The following is a 24,531-nucleotide window of genomic DNA, read 5'->3' on the forward strand; positions in this document are numbered from 1 at the left end:
TCCATTGCTGGCGAGTCAGTGTAGATCAAATGAACCAGTTGTTTGGCACACACAGCACTGAGCTCAGAGACACGGATAGCTAAACACAGCTGCAGCAGCTCTGTGTGTGGCTGAGGAGCACACGTGTGTGTGTGTGTGTGTGTGTGTGTGTGTGTGTGTGTGTGTGTGTGTGTGTGTACAATGTGCGTAAGAATGCAGCTTCTGTTAATGTTGTCGTGTCTCCATAGATTTCATCCCAATTAAAGGTGTGTTCTTCACAGTCACACTGGGTGCGAAGATATTTCCTCGATCTGTGTGATTACATACAAAGTCAATGCAAAGATGCAACGTGGCCCTACGCCGCATCGAGTGGCACGAACAAGGGGAACCGTGCGACACAAAACTAGCGTTTCGTCTCTCCGAAGTTTTCGGTCCCCCCTTTCACTTTAGCTTCTCTGTAAGAGAAGACAGACAATATGTGTCCTCTCATCTGTGGACCAACTTTGTACTATGGAGAGACAGAGGGGTGTGTCAAAGTTCAAACATGAGCCCAGGTGACTTTCTGACTCATCCTTACTGTGAAGGTGAAACCCCCAGAAGACAAAAGGAAAGGTCTGACGCTTCAAGTACTAATCAGTGATCATCAATGCAATTAAACAGAAAGATGGGAATGGAGAGAGAAAAAGACATAAGAGAATAGAGAGAGAGCACAGGAGGTAGATAATAATAGCCGGCGTAGAGATAATCAGGACCTGGCGAAGATGTAATCCACATTGAAACGTTGCCCCTTTACTTGTACTTTGCACCTTGATAAAAAGGCAGCAAACTGTATCCAGTGCCTCCATCTTAGCTCTGCCGATAATAGAGCACCGAAGTCCTGACGTCACTGTCGGTAGAGGGCGCCAGGAAATGGGGAGAGAGATGGGGGGGGGGGGGGGGGGGGAGACATGCGGCAAAGGCCGTCAGGATCGGGAGTCGAACCCACGACACGCCCTCAGGCTGGCTCAGCAGCCTGAGGGCGTTGAGCTAACCGTCCGGGCCACAAAATAGACTTTTTGATGCTCAACTGGTCTTGCTTTCGTAATGAAAGAATGAATAAAACGACATTGAATAACATCAATTTACTGGTATATATTTTTGTTTCACATTTCAATTTTGATTTGTTTTTAAACATCAAGAGGATAGGAGTGTTTGTGATGTTTGGACAAAATGTTTAGGAGTAATATAAACATATACGTCTTTTTTTGTTATAGTGCCACCATGAGGCTGATTTGAAAAATGTTTGGCATTTCTTCCTTGCCGTAGTGGGAATGTGCATGCGTAATTTCACAGAAACCGCATGCTGTGTTCATGATTTGAGCCATTTTGTTCTAAACGGGCAAGTCGTGCAAACTTTAGATGCCAATCGTAGCCAATCAGGATGGAATATGAAAAATAAAACAGATGTTTGTTGATCACATGACTATAGAGATAGTATTACCGATTTGAGTGATGTAATATAAACAAATGTGTTTTGCAAAAAGCGGCCTCATGGTGGCACTGTAAAATGCAGGGCAAAGGTTTTTCCTTCCACAAAGTTGTTATCATTTTTAAACCACGGTCGAGATCATGGATTTCACAATGCCACACCAGACTTACCAGTTAAAGATAAAACAGGAATTGGCCTGTTATAGCACCACCGTGAGGCTGATTTGAAAAATGTTAAGTGGCATTTTGTCCTCTGCCTCTTTTTTTTTTTTATGATTTTTTTTTGCGGCTTACGTTTTTTATTTGTTTTTTTTTAAAGGGACAGACAGTAGGCTGACAGGAAACGGGAGAGAGATGGGGGAAGACATGCAGTAAAGGCCGTGTCGGGCTCGGGAGTCGAACCCGCGGCACACTGCGACTGGATTACCAGTCGGGTGCCCAGACGGTTAAGCCACCGCCTGGGCGTGCGTGTATAATTTCATGAAAATCGGACACCGTGTTCATGATGTGGCATTTTGTTCCATTTTGTTCCAAACAGACCAATCATGCAAGCTTTGGAAGGCAATCTTAACCAATCGGGATGGCATATGGGAAATGGGACAGATCTGTGTTGATCACATGACTATAGAGATAGCCTCATTTAGGGCGGCTGTGGCTCAGGAGGTAGAGCAGGTCGTCCAACGATCCATGGGTCGGTGGTTCGAATCCCGGCTCCTCCTGTCCACATGTCGAAGTGTTCTTGGGCAAGACACTGAACCCTACATTGCCTCCAATGAGTTGGTAAGTGTGAGCTTGCCACAATTGGTGTGTGAATGTGGGAAGTGAGGACGCTGGCGTCGACTGTTCACGCTTCACCTCCCAATGTATGAATGAATAAACCATTGTAAAGCGCTTTGAGCACTTGGAAAAGCGCTATAAAAATGCAATTAATTATTATTATTTTATTATTATAGTGTACGAGTAATGTAATGAAATGTGTTTAGCAAAACTCTGCCTCACGGTGGTGCTATAACAGGCCGTTCTAAAGAATTTGGGGCAGAGGTTAGTAGTTGGCATCCAGGGAGTGTGGCATCGGCCGGGCCAACGATGGCAGAGATTGGCTGTACACGGACGGACAGACACACACACACACGGATGGAGTGCAAAACATACTCTCTCCCCATGCCTTTGGCCTGGTGGAGACAATAATAGTTTGGAAGCCAGGGGATTTTTTTCCCCCACCTGACAATGAATGGTCGTGAGGAGAAGTCTTGACTTAGACTAACTGAACTGACCTTCTTGACCTCATGCCCTCAGTGTGTGTGGTGGTGTGGTCCAACGAAGAGGAGTCACTTAATCTCTCACTGTCCCAGAGCTCGAGCCAAGCAGCTGGAACAGTGGTGTGTGTGTGTGTGTGTGTGTGTGTGTGTGCGCGCGCGCGCGCGCATTTAAATGTAGGGGTCTATTTTATTTATTAATTTTAAGTAAAAACTTTTACACAAAAACACACACACACACACACACACACACACACACACACACACACACACACACACACACACACACACACACACACACACACACACACACACACACACACACACACACACACACACACACACACACACACACACACACACACACACACACACACACACACACACACACACACACACACACACACACACACACACACACACAAAAGAGTCACAGCTATCCAAATAAAATAAAATAGAACTCTGCTGCGGGGGGCGGCAAAAGAAAACATGCCTTGAAAATGCAGACAACTCTGGCGATAACTCCTCTCAACAACTGAGAAGTTTGGCTTCGCTGAGAGTTTATGTATGCAAGACATAGCCTCAGGGAGACACATAAACATGGACTAGAGGAGAGGCTAGAAAACCAGTCTGAATTTTTACTCCACAGCGGGCTGTCCAACTCTCCTAATCAAGAATGCAAAGCCTCTGTGTGAGTGTTTGAGTGCATGTCTGCATGTGTGTGTGGAAAGTCTATTGTGTTTGGGGGCGTGAGGGGCTCTCCTCTCCCAAAAGAGCCTTTTGCTTTACCCCATCCCCCACCGCTCTCCCTTTCCCTTTCTCTCGTTCAAAAGTAGTTCATTTTGAGTTTTGTCCATTGAGGAGAATGAAAAGGCTGTCTTGCTAAAGGCCAAAGGAGGGCTAGGGGTCTGTTGGTCCACACTGGCAGGTCAACCCTGTAGAAGCTAAGTAAGTAAAACTGGCAGGTTTAATCACACACTCACACACACACACACACCACACACACGTCCTTTTCTCTCTATATTGCACGCATGTGCTTATTAAATAAGGCACGTTAATTTGTTCTCCCGTTTCATAAGCAGACCATTTCAGATGAAGTTGAGCTACTGGGAGGACTTGAAGAATGAATGAAATGGAGAAGCAAGAAATGGAGAAGCAAAATAACATGGGATCTTCACAAAATGACAAACACTCATAATCAGTTTTCTTAGCGTTGCCTTAATTGTAAACTAGGCGTGTAGTCAAAAAAAACTTTGTTTAAATGTCAGTGTGTGAGTGTGCACATCCCTAAAACACTAAGCATACACTTGACTACACACACCCAGAACATACTAGATTCTCCTCCGTTTTGAAAACAATCACACCCGTGTGAAGTGAGGGGCGCGCCTCTTATCATCATACATCATCTCATTCCAGCCAATTAGAATTTGCGCCCTCACTTTCGTCTTCAATGTTTGTGTTCACGCAATGTTCGTGTTTACACAAACACTCAAAACTGGCCATTCAGCCACCCTCAAAGCTGGACATAGGAGGGGCTAGCACCCCTGAAAAGATAATCACACTCAAGGGGCACTCTTATCATAATACATCATCACATTCCGGCCAATCACAATTGGCGTCCTCACTTTTCTGTCAATTCGGCCAATCACAATTGCCGTCCTCACTTTTTACCCTCAATACATTGCTCAGCCAATAAAATCATCGCTATGGGATACCCACAGACACACAAAGCTGGGCATAGGAGGGGCTAGCCCCCCTCAAATACGTAAAAGTGCATAATAATGATTTCCTGGGCATTGGACACCTTTTCGGAGGATGCATTTTCTGTATACTGGGGACGCATTTTAATGCAAGGTGTTAATGCAATCAGGATACAAAACAAGTTAATTTCAATGTGTGAATAGGGCGTACAAGATGACAGAAGGGAGGCAGGGTGAATAACAGAGAGAGCAAGGGAGAGTGAAAGAGGCTGTTGTAAGAGAAAACAGTAAAAACACTGCTGAAATGAATGTTTTGGTCAAGGCCCAAGCCCAGCAAAAATGGGCAGCTTTTAACTGGGAATTGTGGAAAAAACATCAAAAGACAGTCAGATAAATGATGTGGCGTAGACCATACCAACTGACAAAAACCACAACAGCTGAGTTCAGAGCGGGAAGAACATCAGCTTTGGGCTCATAGCTCACCACTGTACAGCCAGAGCCAAGAGCAGACTGGACTGCATTTATACTGTAAAAATGGGGATCTTATAAAAATGAGAAATGATTTAGAGAGGTTTTAAAATTCACTATGTGACTCTCTCTCTCTCTTTCTTGTGCTTAGTGAGCTTTGAGAAGCAAGGATCAATTAATGCCTATTAGAATAGAACCTAATGTATTCAGGGTATTGCATTGGGAAGCTGTAGTCCATTTCTGTGTTTGAGTCCTGGGGATAATGGTGCAACAGAGCCTGACACAAGGTGTGCCTGAGCAGGTCAGTGGCTGGAGAAGAGCCGAAACGTACTAGCAGGACCACATCTAATGAAAAATGTGACACCGTGCTCTACTCTACTGCATTATGGCTGTGATATAGCCGTAGAACACAGTCCGTAGATCTGGGATCTGTAAAAGCAAGGTTTATTTAAACATATATGAAAATTATACTGGCATAAATAGCGGTGCATAGGAAACCACTGCACAAACGAGAGACCCAGAGACAAAAAGTCCTGCCAGCAGCCCCTAGATGCCGTGCTGCTCATTAAAGCAAACAATACATTTTGTCAGAATGGTGGTAAACGCCACAGGGTCACCAGCATCAGAAGAGTTCATCCTCAATTCTGCAGATTAAGTTAAGGGATAGCTTATGTGCTAAAATTATATCTGGTCCCAAGAGTGGCACTAGACTAGAGTAAAGGATATGGGGTCAGTCAGTCATGGTCAGGGACCTGGGTTCATCCTCTAGTGAGCATGGCTGCACTCTTCAAGGTTCATGGAAATCCACCAATTACATTTTGAAATGTGTTTTTATGCAAGTGGACACACTTTGGCCTTCAAGTGGCAGTAAAAAAAAAGGCCACCGTCACCTAAATTAGTAGGGGTCATCCTCCCGGGTGCATGGAAGTGCACAGGATAATGTTGTTTGGGAGCAACTGGCTGGCATACAGTACACATTTTAATTATTGTCACACCACAATTTGGCTGAAGTCCAATTGTGGAACAACAATTGGACAAAGAAAGAAAAACAAAGAAAGAAAATAATTGGGAAAGTAACTCCAACAGGTTGTATGTGAAATCAACAGTGTCAAAAGAAATCTCCTCAATAACCGTCTGGAGGCAGCAGTTAAAAAGGAAAGTGAACAGAGAGAGACAGATATTTCAGTGCAGCCACAGAGGGCTCATAAACTCCAGGGGCACAACGAAGATTTATGGTTAAACCAAAGAAGTGAAGTTCTGCAATTTCGATGAAATACATACGACTGGCTTAATGTGAAGCACCTGTGGCTCCGACAACCTGAACATCCCATAGATTTCCAGAGAGGAGGCAGAGCTTTGACTTTGAAGGGAACACCCCACTACCTTTCACAACCAATGGACATTCCCGGACTTGAACACAACTCGGATCGGTGGGGTCAGTGGCGGTTCAGGCCTCAAACAGAACAATAACAGCAGCAGTCAAAGTAGCAATGAAGGAGCTGGAGAACAGTTAATGGGAGAGTCCAAACAGGGAGTGATGGGACGGCGCCGTCCCCGGCTTTCTCAATGTTGACTGCATACCGGCACAATAAGTTACAATTTACCCTTACACTGTCAAATTCTGAGTATTAATATAACTTGAGTGTGAGTGTACAAAATTAACCAAGAAAACAACCTCAAGCGCAACCACAACCACAAACGCCATAATTAGCTAACTGTAGGGTCTATGAATCCACCTCCAATGACAATGTATTCATTCACTTCCTTCATAGAACTCAATTATATTTACACCAGGTAATTCAATTAAAATATTTGCAAGTACTCGTCGTAGCACCAAGCAGATAAAAGTAGGGATCGACCGATATGGGTTTTTCATGGCCGATCCTGATTAGTACTGGTGATCAAAAAAGGGTGCCATTTCTTCTTACACCTTGGATGGCAATTGGATGATTTGAGGCATTTTGTTCCAAAAATGTGTTTTGCAAAAATCCACCTGTTGGTGGCGCTATAACAGGCCAATGTGAAAAGGGTGGGCTATATTCCTCAGCCTAGTAGGAAAGTGCAAGAAAGATTTCACGTAAATTGCACGCTGCGTTCATGATTTGAGGCATTTTGTTCCAAAAATGTGTTTTGCAAAAATCCACCTGTTGGTGGCGCTATAACAGGCCAATGTGAAAAGGGTGGGATATATTCCTCAGCCTAGTAGGAAAGTCCGTAAAATATTTCACGTAAACGGCATGCTGCGTTCATGATGATTTTGTTCAAAACGGGCCAATCCTGCAACCTTTGAGTGTGTGTGTGTCCGTCCGTGTGTCCTTCCGTCCGTCCGTTACCAGCTAATCTCCGGCACCGTTAACCCGGTCGATGCCAAACTTTGCACACACACTCCCTGGATGCCAACGATGAACCTCTGCCCCGCATTTTCCAGAACGGCCTGTTATAGCACCACCATGAGGCAGCTTTTCACATTGTTTACCTAAAACTGCACCGATCTGCGTGAAACGTTGCATGCACACTCCCTAGAGGCCAAGGACAAACCTTTGACCTGCATTTTCCACATCTGCCTTTTATAGCGCCACCAGGAGGCCGAATTTTGTAAAACACATGTTTGGATATTACTCCTCCAGATTCTGTCCAAAAATCTCAAAAATCGTTACACAGTATCTCTATGGTCATGTGCTCAAGTCGGATCTGTCCGATATTTCATATTCCATCCTAATTGGCTATAATTGGCTTTCACAGTTTGCAAGATTGCCCCGTTTTGAACAAAAGCCTCAAATCATGAACGCAGCATGCAATTTACGTCAAATCTTTCACACATTTTCTTACTAGGCTGAGGAATATATCCCACCCTTTTCACATTGGCCTGTTATAGCGCCACCAACAGGTTGATTTTTGCAAAACACATTTTTGGAACAAAATGCCTCAAATCATCCAATTGCCATCAAAGGCAAACATATTACTTATTTATATTACTCCTAAACATTTTGCCAAACATCTCACACAGTCCTATCCTCCTGGTGGAGACCTGTGCCCAGAAGGGCACTTTTTCTAGTTTTTTCTATTATCGTACCACAAACGATTTTTCTAACTTTCTCAATAAATAAAGGCATGTGTCACAGACCAGTGTTTTGGGTGGTCACACCACCCAACATAGTCAATCCACAACCTGACATAATGGAAGGCTATTTGCCAATAATTGCCATGATACGACGCACACACAAAAGCACATGTGAATGCAATGACACTCAAAAATATCTGAATTTCTGAAACCTGCATATCATGATCAGATAATACAATATCACACAAAATAACAATAAAGTATTATATTTTGTAAATAATGTGAGATTAATGCATACAACTGTAAGCATGCTGCTGGAAATTTAAATATATAATATATTTTGACTCTTACTTGAAATCAGGGACATCTAATGATGTCCACAACTAAAGTTATATTTTTAGTTGATGAACTGCCATGTTTAACGAATTAATCAAATAAAATATGAAATCATTAAATAATTAATATCATGCTGCATAACCGCTTTGGAGGTAATCTTATATGTGACTGTAGAAGCAAAGATATGCTGTACATATTATAATTCCAAAAATATGAAAGCTTATGAAAAAAAAATACAATTGCAAAATAGGCTGCATTAGTCAACTAACCCCATACTATAGATATAGTGTGTAACGATTTGCGGGATTTTTGGACAGAATCTGGAGGAGTACATTTGTTTTTCAAAAGTTGGCCTCCTGGTGGCGCTATAACAGGCCGTTCTGGAAATTTTGGGGCAGAGGTTCATCGTTGGCATCCAGGGGGTGTATGTGCAAAATTTGGCATCGACCGGGTTAACGGTGCCGGAGATTAGCTGTACACAGACGGACGGACACACGGTCTCACACACACACACACGGACGGAGTGCAAAACATACTCTCTCCCCATGCCTTCGGCCTGGTGGAGACAATAAAACATGTCAAAACAGTTCCCCAAAGGTTTTTTCCCTGTCAAAATAATGAAAATAAATAAACTAATCAAGCTGGTCTCTTCAATTCATCAGGTTGTAAAGTACAAATGCCCCATCCTGGCACCAATAGTATATATCTATCCAGTTAGTATATAGGGCCTTGCAAACGGGGAGCGATAAAACACGCCTATAGTTCATTTACAAGAGACCTGCGTTTTTGCTCGGAGTAGTCGTGGTGCGACAACGCAAGCGTATTTACGTGAGCACGGTCGCGTGAATTTGTTGCACGTGTGCACACGCCTGCGACTCACCAGACCTGGATTCTGTTTAGCTTTTTTTTACGCCTGCGTTCCTCGCTTCATGTTTGCAAAGCCCTTATATCATATCAGTGGACTACTCCTATTCAACAGCACCAGATGCAGAGAGGAGCACATACGCCTAATGTATGCCTTGTTGCATAGAGAGAGGAAAAATCGGCCAAAACCGATTTCCGATATTAACAAAGATTGTGCTGATTAATGCATGCTTAAATCGACCATGCAGCCTAAAGCCCAAAGGGGATTTTTACATTAAAAAGACTGCTTAATAAAGGTTATATTGGATTAAAAAAATGTATCAATATACCTGTCCTGTATAAAGAAATGTCAGTCATAACCTTCAAAATACACTGTGCAAGACAAGGAGAGACAAAGACAGAAAAGTAAAGAGCCCAAGAACATCAGACAGACAGGTTCACATGTAGCAGTGGGCCTGCAGAGCTCATCATGGCTGTTTGAGTGCGGGGACATGGAAGCAATACAGAGAGACACAGAAGCTTTGAAGCTGCACTGCAGAGAACCGAGTAGGAATTCTGATGTCCTGCTGCATACCCATAATCCCTCCTCCTCTTCTCTGCATTTTCCAGAAGGGGTAAGGAAAAAAAGAAACGCAGTACAAGAAGCAGAGAGAGAGAAAAGAGGTAGATGGAGTATAACAGAATATGATGAAGACAGAATACTGAAATGGAGACAGAGGATAGATAATTAAAGAGGAATAGGTACAACATGTAACTTGTACAACATGAATTTGTGAATATGCTATTATTGAATATGAAAAGGCCAAAAATAGGGACGCCAGGATTATACAGGAAATATAAGCACGCAAAGTACACAGACAGAAATGTAGAACAGGTTGAACAAAACATGTTGAGTCCAAGTGGAAAGGTCTTCCTGATAGCCTCTCAACGAGTGTTACCCTTGGACTGAACCCAACCCAGAAAATCACAGCCTAATGATGGGGCCAGGGCTACCCTCAATTTTCTCTTTTCCTGTAACAACCTCCCAGAGAAAAGCGGCTATCAATATTCAATTAGGGGGCCTTGGATACTGGACGGCCCAACCCCAAAACAAAACACAGTTCCTCTCTCTCCCTTTCCAGGAACCACTTCATATGATGGAGCGAAGTCCTGAGGTGCTTAAAATAAACGTAGTGACATTTCCTTCATAAATAAATCAGCCAGCAGCTGGGGGGTGCTCTCAGGGAAAATTATTGGGGATACAAAGTGATGAGGGATCACTTTGTTAGATTTGTCTAGTGGTCTTCATGTATTTGAGCAGTGGCTCCGCTCCATTACGCAGCTTTGTTTGTATGTATGTATATGTATACGATGTATGTGTCCCAGCACGGACACCCCACACCCTAAAGTGGCCAATAGAGTACAGCGCAGCGTAAAGTGGCACAGACTACACTACGAGCCCTGGGCACGTTCATTCCGGGGACCACCCGGGGGACCCACGCTGTAACTGTCATTTCTTCACCGTTTCGGACACGGGGAGGCTCGCCGGCACCCTGGGAGCATTCATGGGGTTCTGGACTCTGGAAGTTTCAAAGACTTAAGACTTTTTCCAAAAATAATCATAGTACAGTAGAGAGCACAGTACACTACAATACAGTACAGAGCACAGTACAATACATTAACTATAACAATAAATGTAGTTGCACCGCTCACTTCACACAGGTGTGATTTTTTCTATTATCGTACCACAAACGATTTTTCTAACTTTCTCAATAAATAAAGGCATGTGTCACAGACCAGTGTTTTGGGTGGTCACACCACCCAACATAGTCAATCCACAACCTGACATAATGGAAGGCTATTTGCCAATAATTGCCATGATACGACGCACACACAAAAGCACATGTGAATGCAATGACACTCAAAAATATCTGAATTTCTGAAACCTGCATATCATGATCAGATAATACAATATCACACAAAATAACAATAAAGTATTATATTTTGTAAATAATGTGAGATTAATGCATACAACTGTAAGCATGCTGCTGGAAATTTAAATATATAATATATTTTGACTCTTACTTGAAATCAGGGACATCTAATGATGTCCACAACTAAAGTTATATTTTTAGTTGATGAACTGCCATGTTTAACGAATTAATCAAATAAAATATGAAATCATTAAATAATTAATATCATGCTGCATACCCGCTTTGGAGGTAATCTTATATGTGACTGTAGAAGCAAAGATATGCTGTACATATTATAATTCCAAAAATATGAAAGCTTATGAAAAAAAAATACAATTGCAAAATAGGCTGCATTAGTCAACTAACCCTATTTTGGGCGATTTTCACAATGTATACAACTTTTTCTAAAAAAATTCTACATTTCCCCCAAAAGAAATTTAGTTACTCAACAATTTCCGTGAAACATATCTTATGACATGTATAAAAAGGGGCTAAGTGGTTAAGTATGTACACCCACACACCCCTAGATAAATTGAGTAACTCAATGACAGATTCTAGTTTGACATATGACCCAATGACTCAGAAACAGTGACAGTGCTAGCTAGCCTCAAATTACACATCTACCACAGAATGAGGGGTGGGGTCAAGAGTGCTAGAATTACGGCAAAATCTAAATGGTTATGGTTGGTGAATGGCTGCATGCTTTTTAAAGCTGCAATCCATAACTTGTTTTGTGAATGAAACATCAGAGTACGACGTGAATACAATATAACAACTCTGTGGCAGTTGATGGCAAGTGGTCTCTCTGCTCTTCTATTGAGACAGGACTCTGGTCGTGTAGGACCACTAGCACATTGAACGCAAATTAAATTACATTTCTTCCCAAATGGCAGGGACACTTCTGAATCCAAGGAATGACACAGTATGAGCACTTACTGTCATTTTATGCATCGCACAGCAACATCCTGAGTGTTAATGTAACTCTGAGTGTACTTTCAGTGTGAAATTAAGACTCAGGATTTTGTGGTCTACATATATTAGAGCAAAGTAAATATAAAGAAGCTTAAAATATATATGGAAGACAATTTATTAACTTCTCATTTTAAAAATGGTATTGTTATACATGGATAAAAAAAAACACTATAAAAAAAAAAATTAGGAAAATCAATGACCGTCGTGTACACCATACCCTGTAAGGGCCCATTTGGTTACATTATGTACCCTTTCAGAGCAAAATTACCCTTAAGGAGAGTAGAGCGTAAATTTGTAACCAAATGGATCCTTATGTGAATATTTGGTTACATTTTGTACACTCGCAGAGTTTATAATCTCTTTAGATTATACAGTATACAGAGAGACAGCAAGGGAGACGAGACAAGAGCCGCTGCTCCAGTTCAGTTTACACACCTGCAGATTGAGAGTCAGGCCACATCCGAGTGCCAGCGCAGGTGCCAGCAGAGCTGATAGATTCCTAAAGCTGTTTTCCTGGGCACATGACGACTGTTTTAACTGGATGCACATCTCATGCGTTTGTGGGAAATGAGTTTGAGAAATTCACTCAGGGGTGTTGCTTCAATCAAATTCAAATTAGCTTGGAAGCCAATTCAGATTTTTCACAGCTTGTACAACATGACCATCGACCCAACAGGGATTTTCGCATCCCCCATAGATTATACTATACATATATATCTGTCATAAAAGCCCTGTTGCTAAATGGAATCTCAAACTCCAATTTAAAATAAAAATGCATGAAAGAGAGAGGACTGTTAATTATTTCACATGGATTGCAATGTGAAATGGATTTCAACACTGACAGAGTAACTATTATGGTCCAGTGTGAGAGACAAAAAGAGGACAATAATTGGATGTGTGTGTGTGTGTGTGTGTGTGTGTGTGTGTGTGTGTGTGTGTGTGTGTGTGAAAAGGGAGAATGACAAAACAAAAGCTATAAAGATATGCACTCGATTAAAGAATGACAGTTTTGTACAACACGACTCACGAGAAGTAAACAAAAGAGTGACACGACTCACGAGAAGTAAACAAAAGAGTGGAATATTATAGCTCCGAGAGAGATGGCCACTGAAAAAAGGCTGATCTCAGGGATCAGAGGCAGTCCTCAAAGCCATCTCCCAGAGCTGGGATGAAGGCAGCTCAGTGTGGCGGCTGAGAAGATGAAACACCATTTGGGGCCAAGGCCCCCTGCCGCCTTGCCTCTGTGCTTGGGCCCCCTGAGCCCAGCCAGGCCTCTGAAGTGCTAAAGTACCCACCCACCCCCACCCAGCATGGCCATCACACCAGGCAGCACTACACCCTGCACTGCAGTGACAGTGCCTGCTGCCATTTGCTTGCGGCTGAATGAGTCTCTGCTAGGAAAGAAACACCACCCCAGCGTGTATTTCCAATGTAAAAGTATTTCTATGTCACATCCAAAATTAAACTAAAATCATGCTAGAATGCACAAAAATTTAGTAAATAACTGGAGGAAACAACAGCTGTGTCTACCTTCAAACACAAGTGTGTACAACAGGACCAATAAGATGTAGGCAGAAATGAAGAGACACTATTAATGTGTCTAAATTGTCTTATTTTATTTGCTGACACTATTTAGTGATAGATATTATTATGTAGGCCTATCATTATGTTTGAAAGTAACTGAAAAAAGAGAGCATCCAAACAGACGATTCCATGACTGCATGGGCCTAATTATGCTCCAAGTGTGTGTGTGTGTGTGTGAGAGAGAGAGAGAGAGAGAGAGAGAGAGAGAGAGAGAGAGAGAGAGAGAGAGAGAGAGTGAGAGAGACCTACATTGGGCCTACATGTGCGATATAAAGAAAATATGTTTTTAGAACAATAAAATCCTGTTATTCAAAAACACATATGAAACATCCATGCTCCACTACTTTGATGTCCTAACAACTCTGCTTTTTGGAAGCACTGGTATGAATGTTTATTGTAAAATTGATGTTTTATGGGTTAGGGGTGTTTCTTCTCTGTATAGTGTTTTATGTTGTCCGTTTTTATTGGACCCTGAACAAATAAAGTTGATTGATTGAACTGACCACCAGGCAGGCAGATGTGTTGCTTTCTCACAACTTCAATGTGCTGCTGTGTGGACAGTGTGGCTCAGGAGTCAGCACTGACTGCAACATTGTCAATATCCGCATACACGCACGCACACACTTCAGAGAGTACCACTGGGGCAGGTAGGCAACAACACTGTAGTAGCAGCAATGATGGCAACATGTGTAACATTACTACTAAAGTTGCAAATAAATCGACCACTCCAGTGTGTGTAGACAACTTATTATGATTCTGTCGTTTAGCATTATGATTTTTGGCGTTTAGGGTGTTGGGATTTGGTTGTTGTTGTTGTTGTTATGGATTCTAAATTTAGACTATTGTAGAAACAAACTTATGTATGTCCTCCCTCCGAATAGCAACAAACACACGTAAAGGAAACAATAGCAATCAAAAAGCAACCATGAAAAGGGAACTTCAATCCTCATTTACCTGCATAGTAAAGACCCCGAGCTCCTGCGAAGACAATTTTTTCATTTGCTCGGATAAAACTTGTGCCTCTTCCAGAATCGAAAACTCCGTTTCGGCTCCGCAATATCCACAACACAGTACCATCCAGACAGCGACGAAGCTCCACAGAAAAGCCACGAAGTCCCAATGAAGTCGACAATGCTTATTCCGAAAAACCGAGCGCGCATTCGGCGTTAAACGCACGGCTCTCTCCCCTACCCGCCTCGCCATGATGGCTCGGGCAGGCTGCTTAAATAGTGTAAACTGGGAATTCGCTCTTCTGCAACGATGGTGGGGCAGAAAAACTTCAAGGGAAACTACTTTCAACTTAACAACAAAATCTGAGCCCTTCAGTCGCACCAATTTCCCACGATTTCGAACGGCACAATTATTGCATTCTTTAAAAATCCCTTAGAAGAAGTCAAATCCATCCACAACGAAGCCGATAGGCCAGGGTTTCTTTTATCGGTGTAGGTCCTTGATCACTCGCTCCAACTCCTGGTAAGTCTAGTAAGTGTGTGAGCCGGAGAATCACAATGGGGGTAAAAGTGGGAGGCGTGGAAGCCGTGACGTCCTGGAGTCTGGAATTTAAATGGATCAGAGCAGGACTTTTTAGAGACCAGCTTGGCTACCTGTGTCGTGTGTGACACAGGTAGCTAAATTATCAAGAGAAAAATGTTCTTCAAAACTATTGGTTATGTTATGTTCACCAACACCTTTTCAATGTTTCTGTAAATATAAGATTAGTTGAATAAAACGAAAATAAAATCTAATAAAAACATAGTAGGTTGTTAATTAAGATACAATCCCAAACAGCTTTGTTTTAATCTTAAAATAACATTTCACTGCTGTATTTGATTATATAATGACATTTCAGTAGACAATAGGCTAGTACAGTGGTTCTCAAAATAGGGTCCTATTAGGACCCCCATGAGTCCTCGAGGGGGTTCCAGAAAATCTACAAGCTCACAACATGTTGCTGTGCAACAGGGTGTTGTGAGCTTGTAAATCATCTATTTTTGAAACATTTACAAACATTGTGAAAAGGGTAGAATACATTTTCAAAAAATATAACAATGCACATTTTCTCTTATGGGGTCCTTGATATAAAAGATTTTAAATGGGGGTCTGCACTCTGCAGCAATGTTTGAGAACCACTGGGCTGGTGTAGTCAAGGTCACACAGACTTGTCTATATCCCCGCCTTTCTTATCTACATTACTCATCTTTCAGTGTAATAATCACTCAAATATGTCGAGGATGAGGGGATGAAGTTCTGCAGTAGCTAGGCCTATCACCTCATCAAAACTACACCGCCACTTAGTTATTACAAGAAGAAAACATTCACATACAGAGCATACAAATCACACATGGGCTTAAGATGTCCATGGGCTGCCTATCTCCGGCAGCAATGGAGCCGTCAGACTCCAATCCTGACAAAATCCAGTTTTGTTTTTGCCACAGTTTCATTCTCATGTGTGATTACTGGGGTTGAGTATACAGGGTATGCATATATAATTGCAATTCATAGGAGACTATGATTAAGGCTCGCAAGCCTGCAAGAATAATAAGAATACAAATAATAAATTAAGAACAGTCAATTAATGCTAGAAGAAGGATATTTGAAGTATACTGCATAGTCAGGGGTGAAAGTGGGCCGGAGCGCACCGGAGCTATCAAAATACTATATTAAATAACCTGCCAAAACGCATGTCCAAGAGGAAAACAATCAAAACATAATCTACTAACGTCAGAATCGGGGTTTCTTAATAAAAAGTGCTTCTGAATTGTAACAGTGTGTTTGTGTCAGCCAGCGTAATGATCCGTTGTTATTTTAATAATCCACCACCGCACGGCACGGACTGGAGGAGAAGAGTTTGGTTTCTCCCTTCGGTTCGCTCGCAGCAGCGCCGTGCAGACAGTACCAGTTCACTTTGCAGGTTGGAAATCCGCTATAGAGCGGATACGGAAACGGACGTTTGTCTGACTAAGGTATACGTGCAAATGACCGGATATAGAAGGCGGGCTCTCTAATCCACTAACGTTCAAACCATGTTTTTGGTTGGCTGACAAGACTGGCACAACGCAATACTTAGTTCTGATTGGTTCATAAAAAACAAAAAAAACAAAACAGGAAACTAATAATGAAATGCCGGTGGCAACTGTTTTGAGAAGTAAACTAAAAAGTCAGCAGAAGAATGCGCTAAAAATATATATAAGCAAAATGGCAACGCAACCAACATTAGCTCAGCTCTTTAAGAGAAAGGAAAGAGTTGAAGAAGATAATGTCATTAAAGACAAAGTTAGAAAAACAACCAAGACCATACAGTTGCATGACAGAGAGTGACAGATGGGGAGGAGGCAGAAGTGGCAGCAGGACCAGCATCAAGCACAGGTAATAATAATAATAATAATATTATGAAATTCCTGATATTATATCAGGAATTTTATAGCACAGTATAACTGTGCAAAAAAAAAGCAGTTTTCTATGCATTTCAGGGGTACTGTGGGTTTACTTTGAACCCCAAATGTTATTGGCTGTGCCAAAAAAAAGCAGTTTTCTATGCATTTCAGGGGTACTGTGGGTTTACTTTGAACCCCAAATGTTATTGGCTGTGCCAAAAAAAAGCAGTTTTCTATGCATTTCAGGGGTACTGTGGGGTTTGAACCCCCAAAATTTCTGGGAGCTCCTGTAAGAAATGAAAGCCACTTTCACCCCTGTGCATAGTGCATACTGTGTACTCGTTGAGACCCCCGGGCAGACCAAGGACCAGATGGGGGGATTATATCTCCAAACTGGCATTGGAACGCCTCGAGGTCCCCCAGGATGAAGTTACTAATGTTGCTCTGGAGAGGGAAGTCTTGAGCTCTCTGCTGGAGCTGTCGCTCCACGATCCGACTCCGGATAAGCGGTTGAAGATTGATTGATTGATTGATTCATTGATTGATTGAAAATTGTATTCACAGTATGTAGAATGGGTACAGTTAAAACGAAAGTACAGGTCAATACAAAAACTGCTACTGAGGATATAACCAGGAAAAGCACTATTAAAGACTTGTTTACATCAGGATAAATAGCAGGATAGCAGGATAAAAAAGAAAAAGCCAAAATAAATATATATTTTTTAAAAAGTCACTGTGACCAGTGATGAGATAAAGTAGACCATGTATCCTTTCCATTCTGGTGAATATGTCCCAGGAATGCCTGGATGGAATTTAATTTCATTTCATTTGGCACAAATGTTCACTCGGACTCCATGATGATTAGACTAACATTCATGGAATTCTTTCAAAGTCGTCACTACACACTATGAGTCTGCACAGACACAGATGTAAACACTAACTGGTTGGTGGAGGCATACAACCACAATGCAGTTGATTTTGCACTATTCTCTTGAGACAGACTCCCAGAATTTTCAAATTCTTCTGCTTAATAATCTGTACTTCGGAAGCTCTGAAAATGAGTAGAAAATAAAGCAGATGTCCGCCCTCCATATACACTCACTTCCGTTTTGCCTGTACACTGGCGTAAATAAGCATTAGTCAAAGGCAAAGCTGCTTTGGAAGTGTGTGTGTGTGTGTGTGTGTGTGTGTGTGTGTGTGTGTGTGTGTGTGTGTGTGTGTGTGTGTGTGTGTGTGTGTGTGTGTGTGTGTGTGTGTGTGTGTGTGTGTGTGTGTGTGTGTGTGTGTGTGTGTGTGTGGGGATACATATAGGGATATTATCAATATCTATTTTAGATTATTTGTTAAAAATATTTGTTAAAATTTACTATTCATGTTTTGATGGTCAGCGTCAGAGGATTTAAATTCACTCTCAGTATAGTAATCAGAACAGTTTGTGTCAGGGTCAGTATTATATAAAATGTTCAATGTCAATGTTAGGTAGAATTTGTTTTAAATTGGAATTAAGAAAACAATTTCCCTGGCTTGTTTCATAAAGCCACCATGAAGCCGATTTGAGACAGTTGGGGACCAGGGTGGTCCCCAACTGGCCTATTGGGATTTGTGCGTACAGTTTTAGACAGTGTACACGTCTGTCCAGACTAGAGCAAACCACTTGACCGATCAGCAGTAACCTTCTTGTGCACATTGCCAGCATGCCAAAGAAATACCTAAAACAAAAACATTTAAAAAAATGCAAAGGTGCAGTGAATGATATAACAACAATTGAGCAGACAAAATTGTAACTGGAACACATAAATTATCGTTGTGGGGTTCTCTCTCCTGATTGGATGAAATACAGTATGTGACCTGCCTGATTTATTTATTTTTCTTCCGTTTAATTAAGAGCTGGAGAGACGGAGAGACCCCATTACTGAATAAGCACTATTTAGTTTATTGCTTTAATTTATTTTTATTTTTACAATAAACATTTTATTTGAACCCAAAAATATCACTTGCATCCATCCATCCATCTTCAACCGCTTATCCTGAGTCGGGTCGTGGGGGCAACAGTTCCAGCAGAGAGCTCCAGACTTCCCTCTCCAGAGCAACATTAGCAACTTCCTCCTGGGGAGGTGATACCCAGGCCATAAATATAATTTTATAATGGATGTCAAAGGGTCTGATCGAGCTGGAACCTTGCCCAAATGTGGGCTCATGATACATCATTGATGACTGACATCACATGGCCACATTAAGTCCAAGAGCCATGCCGTCTAGCAGTCTATAAAAGGGGAATTCTGTTACAGAGCGAGATGTGGTACATCCAACCTGATCTATGGTGTGAGAAGCATTCTCCTGGACGCTACATCTGAATGTAGAACCACTGTCATGCGCCTGTTGCATTTGGACAAAAAGGTTTACTCCATCAGTGGAAACGGTAACGGCCATAAGATTGGTGTGAACGTCTTCAACACAGTGTCGTTTATTCAAGATTTCAGGGTATACAGTAAGACAATGAAATAAGTAACATAATACAATGTGACACACCCATATAGAACATACCAGAAGATGATAATATGTTACAAATGTCATATGACCACCATATGCAAAATAGTGTGGTAGTATTAAAACAAGAAATGATGACTTGCAGCTTTTATATTTGCGGCGGTGGTGGTCCACAGAAAAAAAAAATAGCAGATCTACAAGCTCCCAACGTGTGAAGATATGATGCAGTGTGAGCTTGTAGATAGGCTATTTTATGTATTTTTGATTATTATATATTTTGTAAAGGAATGATTTTGGTCATACAAGGTTTTCACCTGACAGCAATATATCTGACTATCAGTATCAGTCAGTTTGACCAGATTGCATTCAAATTGGCTACTATGAGTATGAGGTTTCCACTTGACAGCACTCACGCAGTTGGTTTGATTGACACCCGAACACATTGACATGTCAATCTTTCGTAAAACGAGAGTCTAAAATTTTGTAGAGTTATGGGTCCATTTGGTTGTATTTGTACACGCTCAGGTTCTCCAAACCATCATATATCGCATGATTCGCATCGCTCCGTCCGCGGTAGTATGAGTGGGAGTCCACGAGTACAGTCACTGAGACTCAAATGTGTTACTGTCTGTTACCCATTAAATCAGCGAGTCTGCTGCCACGTTTTAACGGCGCTCCGCTGTTATTTGCCCCCTCAATGTCGTAACTGTTCTATTAGTTGGCTCTGGGACTGGTTGAAACCAGTGCGATCATGGCTAATGGCTGGGAAGGTGCGTCACAGTGTGTGGCAGGCGAAATAGCCAATGCGAACTGTCTAATCGTAATACTTAGGCACAAACCAACTATTGTCGAAGAACAATATTGATGTAACTAAGAGATTCGCTGAGTGAGCTATATTTTATATACAGAGATTTAGAAGGAATAAGCAAAAGCGTGATGCGGCAATTCCTCCTCCACTCCGTCTGCTGTGTCTCCTGCATGAGTAGGCGAGAGTCGAGATGACACTTTGTGGAGTGGGCGGTGGCTTCCAGGCGTGCGTGCGTGCGTGCGTGCGTGCGCCAATGGAGAGGGGAGGCAGTGTTGCCAGGTCCGCGAATTATAAGCGAGTTGGAGTGCGTCTAAGTAGTGTGTTGAAAGGTGTTTTTGTGGGCTTTTGAAATTTGCGGACTTGGCAACACTCAGCAGAAAGACATCTACCGGTCGACTAGCGGTGTCGCAAGTTTCCAGGGCAAACACTAACCAGCACCTTCTACGAAGCTGCTGGTAAAAATAAATTGTATAGTCCTATACTAGCAGGGAAGTGATATGACAGCATATCCTGAATCAAAAACAAGACAGACAACAAAACAACACAACATGGCATGGTCACCCTTCAGAGCAGAACATATAATGGACATAGCAGTGCACCTACACATAGTTCCTCATAATAAATATACTAAACAAGTTAACAACCCAGCTGCGTCAGAGATCACGTCTAGCATGCTCAGATTCAGGTTTGAACTCATTCAATCTGGAACAGCATGGAACTATAGGTATTTACCAGTGTTAGGAAGGGACCCCATGATGTGTCCTCAAACTTGGATACCAAGCCTCTCAAGGTACATCTAATTTAATAAAGTGGAGTACATCTCTAATCCAGTGAAGATGGGGGAGCAGAGGACTTACATTTAATCAAAATTAGACGCCTAGCTATGAGAGTGGTAAAGGCCACCATTGAGCTTTGTATTCCAATAGCGATAGTTGGGGGAGAAATTCCAAAAATAGCCGTCATTACAGTTGGTTCAAACGGTAGCCCAACACTCCTCGATGGTGTCAAAGATCTCAGTCCAATATCTACGTAAAGAAGGGCATGACCAAAACATATGTAGGCCTACATAAATGGCAGGGGCTGAGCGACACCTATCACACAGGGGATCAATATCACCATATATTTTGGATAACCTCACTTTAGTGAAATGTACACAAATCTGGATTTTGCATTGGATTAGACCATGCCTTGCACAAATAGAGTGAACAAGACTCAAAAATATCAGACTGAAGTCATTAATGACATGTAAAGTTGGACACCACCACAATGGTCTGGTCATTGATTAACATCAGAGGAACTCCACCACCTGCTTCATCAGGCAAGTCTGCCACCATCATCGGGACTGTCACCCCTTGGGTGAGGGTAGTGTGCAACCGCTTAGCACAACCCGACTCATTCTAATGATGGCAAAGCACGCAGTTGGCAGATTTCAGCATAGTTTATTAAAGCTAAAACAAAGGACACCAGAAGTCATCTGAAAAATGGAAAATAAAATATTCAAAATCAAATTAAGACCTGAACCCCATTTTGATTATTTTAGGCTCCACCTCAGAGCTACGGTGAGAGAGAGATGATTGTGATTCGTATATGGTTTCCTTAAATAAATAAAGTTTGTCCATACACAACCCAACAAGTGTGCACCCCTGATGAGCATGTACAGCACAAATCAGTTGGAAACGGGTCCCTTTTCGTGACAAAGTGTGGTCACATTGTCACAGGGACAAAGATGTCTGTATTTGGGGGATGCACGAGGGTTTAGTACCTGAATACCATCACTCCATCAGAGTGTTTGACACAGAGACCAACTACTGGAAACACCCACATAGGATGAATATGTGCTGTTGCATGGTGGGAGATCGTGTCTTCTTCTTTGGACGAGACAGCACACCTGATGACCTGTATGTCTTAGATTTAAGTCCTAGCCTCAAGACATGCAAGCTAGCAGTTATTCAGTACGGTCCAGGAGCAGTCAGAACTCCCACACATCAGGTGGGAACTGGCAGCCATGACTACCAACAGCAAATGAAAGGAAAAACAGTCCACAATAAGTCACCGAAAATGATGTTTTATGTAGCCCGGAGGAGACTGATATAACGACTATATTGGGAGACATTTTCCAAATACAGTTCCTATAAGTGAACTGTCTTATTGAGCTTTTTTATTATTATTATTCTGCCACAAATCCGCTGCCTATGTCATCTCAGCCGATCTCATTTTCTTTTCTGGATTCACTTTAAATGAGCCGCTCTATTTGTGAAGCGTGAGTTTGATTGGTGAAATAGGCAAACATAGGCCTACAGCCATGGCAGGCCAATAGCTGGTTGCCAGCAATGGCTTCCTGGCTGAAGCCATCGTTATATGCTCATGAATGGGACGTTTGTTTGTGTCCTTGGCAAGAGACCCTGTCAGATGTTTTCGTGGCTGGGAGATGCTTTTAGACACTTCCAAACACAAGGATGTTTGAACAGCGGTCAGATGCAGTGTGTGCAGCGCATAGATTAGCACCTCCCCAAATTAACCGATTTGTATCACTATAGGAGACAGTTTGTTGGTTTCAACTTCATCTATTCAAAATCCCCCAGAAATTATTGTAATTAGTAGTTAATCATTCATTAGTAATTCTTAAAATGATAGGAGGTCTTTTTTTTTTTAGAAGACATATTGTTGGTATACATGTCTGGCGTGTGGTAGATACATTAAGCTGTACAACATGACATTGCCTGAGAGACTAAAATCTCTCCTCTCCTCTCCTCTGTGTGTCCAGGCCACAGGAAATCCAGAGGTGACCTCATCAGAGCTATAGTGTCAGTGAAAAGGGTGTTTATTAGTTGGATCATTTGTTTAGTTGTGGATCACCAGTGATGCAGCTGTATTAGTTAGGATTAGGATTTGATATGGTATAAAAGCAGATCCTAGATTCACAAATGAACAGATAGGCCTATATCAGATTTCAGGGATTCAAGACACTTGAATGGGTAGCACTGGTTGTACTGTTGTCATGCAAAGAAAACAGCAACAGTCACATCCTGAGTCCTCGATCTTGTCCGAGACAAAGTCAGGAGTAAAATGCAGGCGAGACCAAGCTGGGTCATCAAAAATGTGCTCTCAAGCCCGAGACGCCTAGCATACATACAGTATCTGTGATGTCATGTTAGTCTTGGTTTCTTTGTAACGTCTGTTTTATGTCTTAGCCACATTGCTGCAGCTCACAGTTGCTTAATTAGGCAGCGCAATCTCTACATGCATGCACATGCACACATGCACACATGCACACGTACACAACTACACACAGACAATGATAACATTTGGCAAAAGTGCGGCTACTGCTGCAGGACTTCTCACTTTCCCTTGGGAGTAGAACAGCTGAGCAACAACAATGCAGGTGGAGTATGAAAACTGTGACTTCAAGAATCTACAACAACAACAACAGGTATATTAAATACAGTAGCTCACAGTCAATCTCTTATTCTTCCCATTCTTGGCTTAGAAAAACACAATAAAATACTCTTTTTTGAGCTGTCATGCCTAGGGCCTCTGCTATGAATAAAAACCACTGCACCAGCTTGCCACACTATCATTAATAGCTATTGTTTTCTCTCAGTTTTGGATCTTTTGGATCACTTTCAGACGGCAGCTTAGTCAAAGCACTGTGTCTGTCTTTAAAATAACTAATCCAGACTGGCTGACTGACTGGCATATCTCTGAGAACGAGCTCCTGGTTTATTTGGAGAAAATACTTCATTACGCAAGAAAGCGGGGAGGGGTCCTCGTTAACAGAGGCAGAAGGATTTGTCTTACAGGATTAGGCCATTTGCATAATTTTAATTACACCATGCCTCCACAAAGCCACCTGGTTAGGGAAGATAAAGGCAAAAAACTGGGAAAGTGAGACTGATTAGTGCAGGATCCAGGCTTTGTGAATATATTAACTGAGATCTGAGGAGCGCTGAAATGAGGCTCTGCTTACACAAGTACAAACCTGTGGCTTTCCCAGCTTCCTTTAAAGAGAGCTATTTTATTTGTTTGTCATGTAAATAGCCATGGGCTTTAATTCTAATTTCGGCACCCTCTGGAAAGTGGACCACAAAGAAAGCTACATTCTCAGGTCAAACCTGGATTTGAAGCTAGATTCCACCAGTTTACACACAAGAAGAAATATACGTTAGGCTTGAGGATTTGCAAAAGCTATCAAAAGTTATCTTTTTTGCACGTATCTGTAAAAT

At 42.0% G+C, this 24,531-nt stretch overlaps 1 protein-coding gene across 2 annotated transcripts in view; it reads right to left on the bottom strand.

Annotated features, from left to right (window-relative positions):
- cachd1 (cache domain containing 1) overlaps positions 1-15,156 on the bottom strand; it is a 106,201-nt gene extending 91,045 nt beyond the window's left edge. For both annotated transcript variants that reach the window (XM_079504937.1, XM_079504936.1), the window contains exon 1: positions 14,594-15,156. In XM_079504937.1, coding sequence (XP_079361063.1) covers positions 14,594-14,842 — 249 coding nt within the window. In that variant the 5' untranslated portion in view covers positions 14,843-15,156. The remainder of the gene's footprint in view (positions 1-14,593) is intronic.
- Between the last annotated feature and the right edge of the window lie 9,375 nt (positions 15,157-24,531).

The sequence above is a fragment of the Electrona antarctica genome (assembly GCF_951216825.1).
Source record: "Electrona antarctica genome assembly, chromosome: 7".
Lineage (NCBI taxonomy): Eukaryota > Metazoa > Chordata > Actinopteri > Myctophiformes > Myctophidae > Electrona > Electrona antarctica.